This window comes from Athalia rosae, chromosome 3 (assembly GCF_917208135.1).
Source record: "Athalia rosae chromosome 3, iyAthRosa1.1, whole genome shotgun sequence".
Taxonomy (NCBI): domain Eukaryota; kingdom Metazoa; phylum Arthropoda; class Insecta; order Hymenoptera; family Athaliidae; genus Athalia; species Athalia rosae.
In genome coordinates this window covers 24,710,160-24,724,420 of record NC_064028.1, presented here as the reverse complement: position 1 = coordinate 24,724,420, position 14,261 = coordinate 24,710,160, and the positions used below count along the sequence as shown (strand labels likewise).

Sequence of the window (14,261 nt, the reverse complement as noted above, 5' to 3'; positions counted from 1 at the left end):
ACATTCTATGCGATCGATCACCGGATAAATAAATTTAAATTCCATTGTTTGACGTACAACCATAGTATAAAGAGTGTCACTTTTGTTTTTCGAGTTGACGGTTCGGACCAATCTTTTTCGAATATTTAATGCTGGGCGAAGAAAGAAAGAAGAAAATTCTTTCTTCAGAATTAAAAATAAAAGAGAATTACTCGCCGATGAAATAAAGTGGTTTCCAATCGATTGTGAGTAAGAAACGATACAGCTGATCCGTCTGGTACGGTGGTGAGCTTCAGTGTTCCCACATTTTTGACTGACGTTGACAATGAGTTGAGTTGAGTCTGTGCAGCGAAGGGGGGAGGGAGAATCGAAAAAGATGGAATGAAATGGATGCGGGGGTGTGGTTTGGTAAAAAGTTACTATGTACATACGTTGCGTACATATATATTTGTATCAAAGATGTATGTGTAGAGCGGAAAACGTCGCGCAGTTGAATTCTCTTCGCGCGGTACGGGATGATGTGCCCCGTGAGTTTCACCGTTTCTTTCCCGAGAATCCCAAAGTGGATATGGCTATATGTATACGCGCATACGTATCAAAAAATAAGGGAAAAGGAAAAAGGAAAAAGGAAAAAGGAAAAAGGAAAAAGGAAAAGGGAATGGATGGGAATGAGAAAAACTTTTCCGAGTCCTGCACTTGCCAATAGCTAGCTAGAGCTCTAGCTGGGCGGGCTAGCTGTACTATACTTCTACGACTGTAAGCTATGAGTATGTATATATCGATATGTCGGTAGTTTTGGCGGATTGAAACGGGCCGCGTCATCGAAACTCTTCTCTGTGTCGATGGATATGAAGCGTTTTCTTATTTTTTTTTTTTTTTCTATTCCTTTTATCTTTTTTTCTTTTTTATTTTTCATTTCATTCTTCCCGATTTAGTTTCGCGTAGCGCGGTAAATATACGTATGTACCTATCTATGTATTCGTACTATTTTTTTTGTTCTGGTTTTCATGATTGGTATATACGTTATGTACACATATGTATATATACATACTGCAGAGCCAGATCTACTCCGCTTCACGGAAACGATCGGAATCTAAAAACTAGGAACGATAGTACAACCGAATCAGCGCGCCGTGGTGACTTTGATCGCTTTCATCGAATACCATTCGCCTGAAAACTCGCGTTTTCTCTTGTGGGGATATAGAGACGAAAAAAACCCATTCTTACTTCCTTTCCTTTTTTTCCTACTGCTTCAAGCTTTGTTCGAGATAACCCATTCTACTCCGAACGATCAACTCTTCTCGGTATATTTGTGGCTAACCGCATGCAAACTTTTTGACAAGTCTATTTGAACTCTTGTACACGGTGTACAAGCGGATTACGAATGAAAAAAATTTGGAGATCGGACTGGAACTGCAGAAATTTTTCGTTACCATCCGCAAGTTTGAATGAAAATGAATTTCTTCGAAAATGGGGTGAGTCCAGAAGTAAGAGGCCTCAAATGAAGAATCGATGAGAATTTCCAAACACTGCGCCGACACTTCGCAAGTTTGTGAAATAATTTCTGATTTCTCGCGGATCGCGGTATAAAATATTGACGAAGGTGGTGAAAAATGTATATCCGCGCTCGTCAAGTGCACCTGCACCGGTAGGCAGCGGCAGCTATAACTTAATGTAATGTAATCATACTTCGGTTCGATTTTCGGAGTTGCAGCACGCCTATAGGTACACCTACTCCACCGGGCCTCGAGTATTCCGCACTCGGTATGGAACCGGTGGCTATAAATACATAGAACTCGACGTCGTCGGGGACGCGACTCGACGACTAAGGCCTCGATAAACTCCACGGTCTCCCCGTCAGGCCTCGTTGATGCGAGAAGGGGGTGAAAAACTGGCCGTAAACACGTACAGAGGAGTGCCTCGAACGCGCCACGGTTCATCCCCGCGGGTACGTGGTCACAGATCGGGGAATGGGGTGGCCGAATGCTGGCTCGCGGAGCAACGTTGAGAGCGTCGCGACGTCGACGAAAACGACGATGGCTTATACCCGACCCCCTCTACCTATACGTATCCGCGAGTATACAGCCGCTCCTGCGGCCACTCGCTCCTCGACCACCGGCAAAAATTCTATTGCGTCTCATTCACGTTATCGTACGACATGGGAAATAACGTCAACAATATCCGATGGCGTGACATAAAAATCACTAGCTGAAAACATCCTTTTATTTCCACCGTTCAAAATTGCCGAGTAATCATCACCGCGAGATATATTTCGTTTTTATTTCTATTTTCCGTTACACGCGTCTTGATTGGGTATTCCGGAAAAATTCCAAATTTCAAAAATTATCGATACAGCCTGTTAGGAAATTCCGCGTTTTTTATTTTTTTGGGAAACATGTTTCCACCGTCAGATGAGTGATAAAAAAAAAAAACACAACTTGCCTGTCGAGAAAAAAGACCCGCGGGATATCCATCTTGCGAATATCCTCTTCGCGTTCCGTTCCCATAGGATGGACTACCGAGGTCCTGTTCAGAAGGGGATGGATGAGGCTTTAAAAGTTTAATTTTTCACGCATTTCCTGTCATATTTCTTCGCCATGACCCGCGAGCTGTGGTCTCCCGCATATAGTAAATGTCTGCCACGTATATAACGATACGTAAGAAAGATGAATACCTATATAACTATGTATACAACTGCAGCACGAGTGTACGCACACAGCAGAGCAACCTTTTTTTACTACTCGAGTTTCCCGTAAAAAATTACCATCGATGTCATTTCTTTTCACCTTTTACACAGGTACATATGTACGTATGTGTAATAAAACATGTTATATTACATATTATATTATACTATATACGGTAGAACGCGTTTTGTTCCGCATTTTTTTGCTGCTTATTTTGTAAGCTCCATCGTTTCTTTATATTGAAATATTTTTATTTTAATTTTTCGTTTTTTATCAATTTTTATTTTCCATTCTTGCTCCATGCAACCTTATACTATAACCAATCCGCACACATATTGTATCAAGCCGCAGTTGCTCGATGAAAGCTTTTTCCATTTTTAGTCACTCCTTGGTGTACTGAAAAATTTCGTTGCTATTCACGTCAGTTTTTACGCTTCATCGAATATCAGGGAATCTTGAGCTGGTTGGAGGATGCGCCGGTCAAACCAATTGTAAGCGGAACCGATTTGAGGGTGATACAGGGACTTATAACCGGTCACTGGTGTATACTCATTCATTTTCCTACTGTTTCGACCAATTCCCAAGTTGCGGTTGGCCCTTCTCACTAAAGAAAAGAGAGGAAAGAAAATACGGAAAACAAATAAAATGAAATATGAGAAAAAGATGAAAAAGACGTAGTGACGCACTCAAATCAACTCAAAATTGGCCCCTGAGTATGTACCCAACCTTAGCTTTTCAAAAGCTCTCGTACAGCACTATTACATCTAGACAATTTGCGACGAGGCGAGAAAAAAAGCCGCAAGCTGCAGCTGAGGTATTGTCAACTTACTTCGCGGTGGAACGCTTCTTTCATATCTTTTGTACGGGGTTGGGAAACGAAATCACTGAAATATTACGAAAGAGAGTCGCAGAGTCATCCCTCTTTTCTCAAAAGAGAAGAAAACAGTTCAGCAAGTCTTTTTCTATTCACTTGTGCGATACTCTTGAATTATCTCGTCCAACGTGAAAGTATAATATAACTTTTTTTATCAGTTATCATAACTTCGCTACCGAACACTCTTCAAGGATGAATTGTCTCCTCCTTCTCCATCAAATTTTTGGTTTTCCTTCTCACCTGGACCAACGATTCGAATAAATTGAATGAAAACACCCGCCTGTCTGTACGTCCGTTTACCTGGGCCGACGGTCCAACGAACTATAATCAGGGAAATCGAGTGGCGAGGGAGCTTCTGCTCATTTTATCCTCGTGACGCGGAGTTCGAAAAAGGAGGCGGGAGCGCTGCATTTGGTGCTCGAGTTGTAAGCCTGGAAGCTACACCGTAGGTCGGCCGGTTGTTCGGCATGGGTAACGTATCCCCATCGTGAGCCCGTTAGACCCAACGTGAGGATTGAATTATTAAAGCTATGACCATATCAAAGGATGACCAAAACCCGCTCGAGTAATTCTCCCCGTGGCGAAAGTGAGATCGGCAACGATTAATAATGGAAGAGAATTGTTCCGCTTTCCTTGTTTTGCGGATTCTCTGAAGGGCTAATTCGTGATCCTTTATATAACTATATCCTCCCCCCCACCCCTCTGCTCTCTCACTCTTTGATCGAGCTAAACCTATTTCCTACCCTTTTTCTAGGGTGCGTTAAGTGAACGGATGATAGTCAACCCCGAGTAGCTTTACGCCCCAATATACTCAATCATTAAACACGTGAGGTTAAACACAGGTGTAAGATTATTCCGTGCATATTCATTAATATTAACAACCAGAGCGTGTCGAGGGCTTTTATCCATGATTACAAAAGATATGCGCCGGTATTGCTGTCCCGTTAAACTCCGCGGATCGGGTGAACCGTGATTAGGGTGCTCACGCGATGAATTCGACGGATTTCCAAGCCGGTGTTCGACGATAATTTTGGGATGTAACTTTCTAACGGTTTCCGACACGCCTCGGGGTTTTGATTTTGAAATGTATGGAATACACCGGGAAAGCGGGATCTAGAAATAACCGAAGGGAGTCTTTTGAACCTTGGCAAGGTGACGCTGGCAAAGCACCGTTGAATCGCTTCGAAACTCTTTCGGTATTCGCACAACTATCGGAGGAAGATAACACCGTAAAATCTGCGGTACTGACGGATAGCGGTGTAGCGGTGGCCCCGCGATGCGTTCAACCGCTTCGGAAGTTCTTTAAGGATCATCGGGGCTTTTATGGAATAGCAACATTGTGGAAAAGCACATCGGGATCGGGATTGTGTTGCGGACGCCCAAGGGACAAGATTTTAGGACGTTAGCTCTCACTTGGTCGTGATATGTCGGTGTACGGCGGTAATACACGTAGAAACCTTCGGGCTCGACCGACCAACCGCGTGCCTCGTATATTCTCTGGTAAGCGTCTAGTCCGCAGGATTTATCTGTTTTCGTGGGCAGATGCTCCGCTAGCTGGTTCTCTTCTCTGCTCCGCCGGTTGGTCGGTCGGTCGGTCTGCACCAAGGTGGTTGGCAATGGCTCATCCTTTATGGTCAGAGGTACCCCGGGTTACGAGAGGAAAGAAGGGGGAAGAAAGAGAAGAAAAATAAAAAGAACCGGGGAAGAGGGAAGCAGGGATAACAGCAGCTACGGCTATACGTATATGGATATCGGATCATTTATGAGACGGTAAAATTTGCCAGCAGCTAAGGGTATATATAGACGGCCTAAACTCCGTCTACTTTGGGTATACGCATATATATATCTATAGCTACAACCGTAAAAAGTGGCCCGCACATTATTCACGGAGACAATGAAACGTTAAACTGGAACGTCGGGGAGGGGGAGGACTGATATATTTTTGGTTTTCTTCCTACCTTTTTTGTTTTTCTTTTTAAGCAGACATCATTCCGGACCGTCGCTCGGCCAACTTTGACGAGACGAGGTTTTAGGACGAATTGTAGCGGGAGAAAAAGTCCTCCGAGATTGGATTTTTGACTTCCTGATAAATTTGGAATTCATTCGTCGGTAATTGACTCCGATCTACAGAGGGCGATTATTTCAACGGTATAGTGAAACGATAAGTTTTATTTACCGCGATCTTGACTAACGACCGAAAAGCAGAAGATTCGATATAACGGCAAAGTCGAGGAAGGAAATTTATGGTTTCTTGAGAAACCACGATGTTAAGTGGGAAAGAAGGTACTCCGAGTGGTCCGAAGATTTTCCTGCGATCCCCCGAATGATTCATCTCCGTAGTTTTGAATCACCTTTTTCACCTGCGGTTCAAGACTATCCGCACAGTGGCGAGGAAAGTTTCGGATCCGACATTCCCCCGGACCCGAAACCAGATATCTATACAGTCAGTCGGGTCGAAAACTCGTCGACGGGATTGACACCGGAGAGTCAAATTAGGGTCTGGAGTACGGTATATCTTGCGCTACCTTAGAAGCTTGAACCGAGGAGCTTACCGGATGCATCGGCCTATTGAAGGTCGAGTGCCCACCAGGGGCTAACGGACGATAAACGATAAGTTAGCCAGGACAAGTCGTTCAAGGGTCGGCCCGAGATATCTGGGCGTTTATCGGTCTAAGATTTCAAAGGATTTCTAGCTCTCTCAAGGATTTCCGAGTCAAGAATTCTTCATTACCTCTGATGATTTTCTGAGATTTTAACGAATTTCACGGGATCCCCAAAGTCCTGGAAAAATCTACGCAATAAGAGCGAAAGGAAAGAAGAGCGAAGTTGTAAATGAGAAGACAGAGGAAAATATCGCGAGTGACTCTCTCCGATTAAAAATCTCGAGGAAGTGTGACGGAATAAATTCACCTCGTTGTATATACTCGGTGCTCTCCAGATATAATATTCTCCGGTGACCTCCTCTCCGGGTCGAAGGTGATCCTTTTTCCCTTCGCTCTCTCTTAGTTTGAAATATTTCACCCTTCTACTTCGCTTTTCTTCAGCTCCAGTTTGCTCCTTCAACCTTCGAGTATTAATTCATATGAAAGGGTCCGCAGCAGCTGGATGAGCTTATCCGTAACATCGTCTGAATTCTGCCTTACGAAATCCCTTGGGGATGACGCGTTTCATCTTTTGTAAATATTGAAACAGTAACTACCCTCTTTTCGTCAACTCGGTTGAATTCAAAGCATGAAATCGACGCGACGCGCGACGCCTTACAAGAGATGCTGCCCATCGTCGTCTGCGAAGCTTCTCTCCAAAGTCGAATGAATTTATTCACTGAAAAATTCTCTGCGTACAGCGAATGTATACCTCTGTACGTTTGCTCATTTCCACGCCTCTCGTTTTTCCTTTGTCGTCCAATTCCCACTCAATGGAGAAAAAAATGTCGCTCTTTAATCTTGAAAAACCTTTCTTTTCCCTCTATCTCGAGCGAAAACGAAGACTTGATGCGCGACAAACGTAAGCAAAAACGGATAGAATAACTTGGATTCTTTTGAAGGTCACCGTTCGCGTGACTCAAAAAGTAAAGCTTCGCAGTTAATTCCCCGTAATCGCTCGCCGTATATCTCAGGGTTCCAGACCACGTTTTCCGTAGGACTTCCCGGTACTATCGAAGCCAAGTTCTAATTTAATCGTGCCAAGGGGCTTTCGGCGGTGGCGCAACCGGAGCGGTTGAAGCAAACCCTACGAGCTTTCTCTACTACCTACGGATGCCGTAAGATACTGCGAGTGGGTAAAATTGGCGAGGAGTAATTGTGGCTATATGGCTGACGGGTACTCACCGATGACCGTAAAGTTGACCTTCAGATTTCGGGTTGGCGAGTTTCTAAAGTCCACTCTGCACCTGTAGACACCTTCGTCACTTTCCCGCAAGTCTTGCACCATTAATTGAGCCGGTGATGTGGCTCGGAAGATCGCTCGGTTGCCCCAAAAGTGAGGAGCGCTCCAAAGTTTCGCCTTGCCAAATCGATTTCTCGCATCGTAACTGAAATAATAAAATTTTCAAAATGCAAAATCTTTCAGATTCCTGCGATCGGCTGGGTTCGTATTCTAGGAAATTCATGATAACACCTTCTGGAATTTCCTAAAAGCTTCGCGAGATAATTTTGGAACGATGTAACGTTTCGTTGAAGATCAGTTGAATTTGTGAAACATCAAACACGCGATCGCAAATTCCCAGATAAAGGAGAGACAGATTTTTATGGTACCTTAAAAAATTTTTGAGAATTTTTCCAATTACATTCTTACGAGGAACCGTCAATCCTGCGATAAATTTAGAAACCTTAAGAAACCCTCGAATCATCTTCAAAATTCATTGGTTTCGTATTTTAGAATTGGATCTAAATTATTTTCCGTTTAAAACCGAGTTTTCCTTTATTCGGGGGTGTTTCTCTCGTCTCTTTTTTTTTTTTTTTTTCTGCCGTGGGCCATCGGTCGATTTCGAAAAAGGGTGTGTACCGACTGGGATAAATCCATTCCAAAAAATCCTCTAGAATGTTCAGTACGACGTTATACGCGGTGACCGCGTGGTCAATAGGTCGTGAAATGAGGATCCCTTTGGGAATTCGCCTTTAGTCATAGCAGAGTCAAGGGTCAGAGTGGTCAGTTCAGGTTCGCGTATAGGTGAATAGGTACACGTGAATATCTGCACATATGCAATGCACGTACATACATCGACGGGTAAACGCATGAAGAAGATTTTATCGATTTATCGAAATACACTTTTATCCTTCAATCTTCCGCTCCTGTCGCTAGCCTTCCTTTCTTCCGCTAAGCTCACGGTAGTCGTGCATTCTGAGGTTTTATATATGTACATATCGACAACTGAAAGGACGATCTAATTTCGGAACTGACCAGCTTCAAGGAATTCCCGGGCGGAGGTCATCGCACCGCGAGAAAAAAATCAGGTGGAAATATATGCTTCCAACGTAGAAGAGAATCTTTTAAAAATAAAAGCTCATCAGTGAAAACATAACGACTCGATTTGAGTCTTGATTTTTCGATTTCAGGGAATCGTGTTGAACTGAAACGAAAAAAAAAAAGAAAACTGAAAAAAGCAGTACATTTGTGTATAGATATTTGATGACTTGTCTCTTTGTTCCTTTTGCTTCAGATGAAAATCTGTAATAAGTGTTATCATTTATTGCATGAATCCGGGATGTTTCTATATCCTCGCGGCAGGACGTCCAGCAGAGTAGCGTACATCCTGCAGTTCTTTGCGCAGAGCTATATCCGTTGTAGCAAATTTTTCACTAAACTTTGGTAGTTTATCATAGTTAAAGAGACGCTGCTGCAAAACTTCTGCTGCTCTAGCTGCACCGTTGCCGGTATAAGGTACTGTATATTTGTGGTGCCCGAATTGAAGACAAGGGATGGCTAGTTGCTCCCCAGAAGCACCGGTCCGAGAGGGAGATAAACTCCTATAGTATGTATACGTGTATACTGTATCCTATGTACGACATTCATGTACGTATATATTATAGGTATACATACGCCAAACTATATCCTCTGCACTTCGAAGTTCTGACAACTCGGAAGTAAAATTATGGCTGGCGGCTATATTACATTACTCGCTCTTGTCATTGCTTTGTATATTTTACTCCTCTCTCGCTCTTTCGCTTTCCTATCACCCTAGCATTGTACGGGCCAGGATATGGGGCCTTTCACGTCAAACGGAATTGCCCCATTAATCAAAATACATAAGAATACCAGAGAAACCCTGGTTGAAAAAAGGTTGATTTTTCACCGCAAAATGAAGTATTTTTAAAATCGATCGTAGGACACTTTTTTAACGCAATTTGACCTCAGGAATCCAAATCTGGAAGAAAAATTGATCTTTCTCTAAAATTGACCGAGTTATCGCCAATTTTCAGCTTTTTGGGGTCAAAAATAGAAAATTGATTTTTTAGTCTATCTCAATGTAATTTGAGCTCAGAAATCTGAATCTGGAAGAAAAATTGAACTATCTCTAAAATTGACCGAGTTATCGCCATTTTTTCACATTTTTTAGCATAAAAATGGAGATATCTCGAAGGGAAAAAATCGTAGCTCAATTTGGACAACGGATTCGTGTTCCTGAGGTCAAAATACATAAGAAAAGTGCCATACGATCAATTTTAAAAAATAAAAATTTTTGGTCAAAATTTGAAAAAATCGTAAGGGGTACCCCTTGGAAAAATCTCAAATTTTGACCAAAAATTTTTATTTTTTAAAATTGATCGTATGGCACTTTTCTTACGTATTTTGACCTCAGGAACACGAATCCGTTGTCCAAATTGAGCTACGATTTTTTCCCTTCGAGATATGTCCATTTTTATGCTAAAAAATGTCAAAAAATGGGTATAATTCGGTCATTCTTGCAGGTACATCAATTTTTCTTCCAGATTCAGATTCCTGAGCTCAAATTACATTGAGATAGACTAAAAAATCAATTTTTTATTTTTGACCCCAAAAAGCTGAAAATTGGCGATAACTCGGTCAATTTTAGAGATAGATCAATTTTTCTTTCAGAATCGGATTCTTGAGGTCAAAATACGTAAGAAAACCATATTAAACCCAATCAAAACAATGATTTATTTTTTGCTCAAAAATCGAATTTTTTTTTCGTTTTTCAAGAGTAATCTTACGTATAATCAGCTCAGATATCCAAATCTGAAAGCCAAAATCATCTACTCATGCAATCGATCGCGTAATCATCAATTTTTCGCTGTTGGGAGCAGAAAAATTATCAGACATATCGATTATTTTTAGTCGTAGACCCACTTAAGTAGATTCGTCGCTATCCATGCATGGGTCGAAATATTCGAATTTCTCGGTCTACGAGGGAGCCCGAGCTTTGCTGGAGTCAGGTAGCCAGCAGCGTAGCGTTTTGTTGTGAGACGTCACCTTCGGGGCTGAGCAGAGGTCACGCCCCACAACATACCGCGCGCCCGAGGCTACCTGACTCCCTCGTAGACCTCAGGAACACGAATCCGTCGTTCAAATCGAGCCACGAATTTTTCTCATTGAGATATCCTTGATTTCTCACTTTTTGGATCGATAAATTGGCGATAACTCGATCAATTTTATAGATAGATTATCATTCAGCTCGTGAATTTGGATTCCCGAGCCCAAAATACAGGAGAATATCATATCAAAAGGAATGTTGATTCGAATTGAATGCGGATTCGAAATAAAAAAGGCAGCAAAAAAACCGAGCTTCGCTTGACCGGATATATTGGGATACTGTAGGGGGTATCGTCGTTACCTATGTACATTATGGGGGTTTCATATACTCGGCGTCGCGTTGTTTGGTATCAGCTCGGATGATAAAATTCATCCGTATTACCGGGATTATTGGACGGTTTAAAAATTTCGCGAAAGCATTATTGCGTTGATCCGTTATCCGTATATTTTGCTGCAGCATCAGCACCGGTACAACGAACTGTTGAAACGATTTTCAAGTATCATCCTTAACGAAGCTGCCGCTGATGCTGATGCTGCGACCTGTAAACTCCAAACGGCAAGTTGCAAGCTGCAGCGACCTGCACCGGTCGTATATTAAATTTAATAACTCTGGCGCTGCGAATGATTGCCGCTCCTAAAAAACGCGTTATAACTGTGATAACGATAAAAATCATGATAAGAATTTAAAAAACGATCATTCTCACATCAAATACCCACGTCATACGTACTACCTTCGTTGTATACGGGGCCATTTTTCACACTCTCAAGTATCACCGTGCCGACAACCAGAGCTTGATCTGTCGCTACCACATATAGGTATCTACATTTTTCGTTCCAAGAAACTCACGCTGTCAAAAAATGGTAGAAAACAATGAATAATAATCCGATTGAAGTGAATATTCGAATACAATGAAAGATCATTAAAAACGATTCTCTGAAAAATGATAGATCTTAATAATAATAATTGCAGACTGAGGAATATCGAAGATGAAAAAATTAATTCAGTCTGGCGTGAGGTATAGGTTTTTTCGTTCCGTTTTTTTTCTTTCGGTTTCTTTTCGGGAGGAAACATTCCCGTGGTAGTATGTATATGAATTTGGTTCGTCCTTACGAATTCCAAAGGGACTTGTACTAAAATTTGATGTCTCTCAATTTCAATTTCGCAGTTTTTATTGTACCTCATATCCATACCTATGCTAAAATCTTTATCAATGGTTCGTTCCGCAAATGGCTAATATGAAACTTTTTCGATTACACTATACCCTTTATTCGATGTATACTGTCTTATATGGATGTATGAACATATGCCGGTTGAAGCACAGTACACCATTGAATTTTATTTCGAATTTCGACAAGAATAGAAAAAAAGCCAAAGAAAGAGTAAAATAAATGTTAGCGAATTTCACTCGTCTTCAAATCTCGTTACTCGTTATAGATAATTTTTTCTCTTATCCACCGAAAATTGTAGAAAAAAAAAACCGAAATGATACTAGAACGAAATAAAATGAAATAAATCAAAGTTGATCCCTAACAATAAACGTTCACCAATTCTTTCGGAATATAGGTATACCATGTACACGTATATACAGCATGTACGAGATATTAGATTCCCCCAAACTCCTTTTGTTCTTTCCCTCTCTTTTTCAGCTCTCCATGGGATAAATCTTTGGACATTTTACTTATCTGCAGCACGGTTGCGTTTGATTTACCTCCAAAGTCTAAAAAGTTTTTCCAACAAAAGTATAGGTATGTACATACACATCTATATTATATATAGTAAATATATGTCTATACATATGTACATACATTATACATAGGTGCCGCACGAATACCTATACGTATAAGTATCTACCGTGATTCAATGCGCGGTTATCTCAGCTGCGTTCGTTCGTGAATTGTTGAATAAAGGGTTGAATCTGTTTTTTAAACTTTTCCCCTTCCAACTTTTTTATGAAACGTGACTGGGTATTGGAACGATTACGAATCGTAATTTCACGAGCCTTGTTCCACGGTAGAAAACCGACTGAAATAAAATAAAACAAAACCTGGAATGTAAGAAAAAAAAATTTCAAATCCCAGCTTCGATTCTTCTTCCCTTGTTGGGACAGATTATAATATCCCACCCTATTGAATCTCGCTCTCGCTAGGGATGATCAATTTTTTTTATTCCCCTTTCCTTTATTTTCTTGAAAATATTTCACCGAGTTTTACTCTTGTATTTTAATCCGGAATCTTCTTGAATCTTCGGAAGAAAAGAAACATCATTTCAGAATCTCGTGCTCGGCTCGCAACGACAGAAACAATAGAGTTTTATTGCCATTTGATTTTTACACGCGGTTTATTTCCATTGAGAGAAAAGCAAAGAATGAAAGAAAAAAGGCTACTGATATATTTCCATTATAAAAGTAAAATATAATGTACAAAACATCTGTACTGATCACTCTCCCGAGAATTCCGCCGTAGTATGTGAGGTGAAGAAATCGTATAAAAGACTTTCTGATTACACGTATCGCTATCGGATTTTTTTACAACGTCATACCGCATTTTCTGTACGTACGGCGGGAAACTGAATCGAATTTTTATTCGAATCTCTCGCAGTGCAGGGCGTTAGAGGGTAGAACGACCGCGTTTATTTCTAATTAAAAGCTCATTTCAGAAATGTGTGGAGTTATCTGATCGCAATAATTTATTCTATTCTTTCTCTTTCTCTTTTCTTCTCCTAACAATTCCGATGGAAATATATTGTTCTACGGAGAGGTGGATTTATTTAATCGAAAATAGAAAGAAAAAAAGCGAACGAAATTTCGCGCACGATTCCCATACGCAATATAAATGATTGTTTTAAAAGTATCGCGCGGTTGATTGTTCTTATAAAGTAAACGAATCGCACGGAAAAGAGTGAAGATGCTACGATAATATTACCTAGAAGAAAAAAAAAATAAAAATAAAAAACGAAACGCAAAAATGGAAAAATAAAGTCAAGAAGAGTTTGAGCTGTAGCGCAGGTTATGAGAGGGAATGAAGAAAACTGATATATAAGTTGAAGTATAAAAGCTAGCGTCCGCGCGTCCTTGGGGGTTACTTGGCACAGAAGTTTAACTTTGAGCATAAAATTAAAGTATTGTAATTGTGGATGGCATCGTCGCTATATATGCGGTTAGCAGGTAAACCACGACGATGCTCTAGCCCGAGTTGCATCAGGATTTGCGGAGAAAGACGAAGAGACGCCTCGTTGCACGGGGTGCTGGAAAATATAATTTCGCAACCGCCGCGGTGCTAACTTCCGTCTCTAAACTAAGCTATACGTATATATACTTTATATGTATTTTTATACATACCTACATACATAAACGAACAGCCAGCTGAGTTCTTCCCATTTACCACACTTATATATACTATGTATAAACATGTACCGCCCCCTCGCATTTCCTGGAGCAAAAGTAAATGGATTTCAAATATGCAAGGCGAAGAAGAAAACAAGAGAACTAAATAAAAATAAAATATTATCAACAAATTAAAAATATAATGACAAAGCAGTATAATGGTAGTTGGCGGTTCAAAAAAAGAATTTATCAATATACCCATCAAAGTTTCTCTGCGCCGTCTCTTCTTGTTTCATATTCGCTTCGGAGCCATTTCTTTTTTTTTTGTTTTAATATTATTTAATGAAATTCCCCCTTCCTTTTCTGTTACTAAATTCCCAACTAAATTCTCATCAGAATTTTTATACGTTG

General features: G+C 40.8%; 1 protein-coding gene across 2 annotated transcripts in view; it reads right to left on the bottom strand.

Moving 5' to 3' along the window:
• LOC105686878 (hemicentin-2-like) overlaps nucleotides 1–14,261 on the bottom strand; it is a 124,649-nt gene that overhangs the window by 84,771 nt on the left and 25,617 nt on the right. For both annotated transcript variants that reach the window (XM_020852783.2, XM_012402095.3), the window contains exon 3: nucleotides 7,365–7,567. In XM_020852783.2, the coding sequence (XP_020708442.2) occupies nucleotides 7,365–7,567 (203 nt within the window). The remainder of the gene's footprint in view (nucleotides 1–7,364; nucleotides 7,568–14,261) is intronic.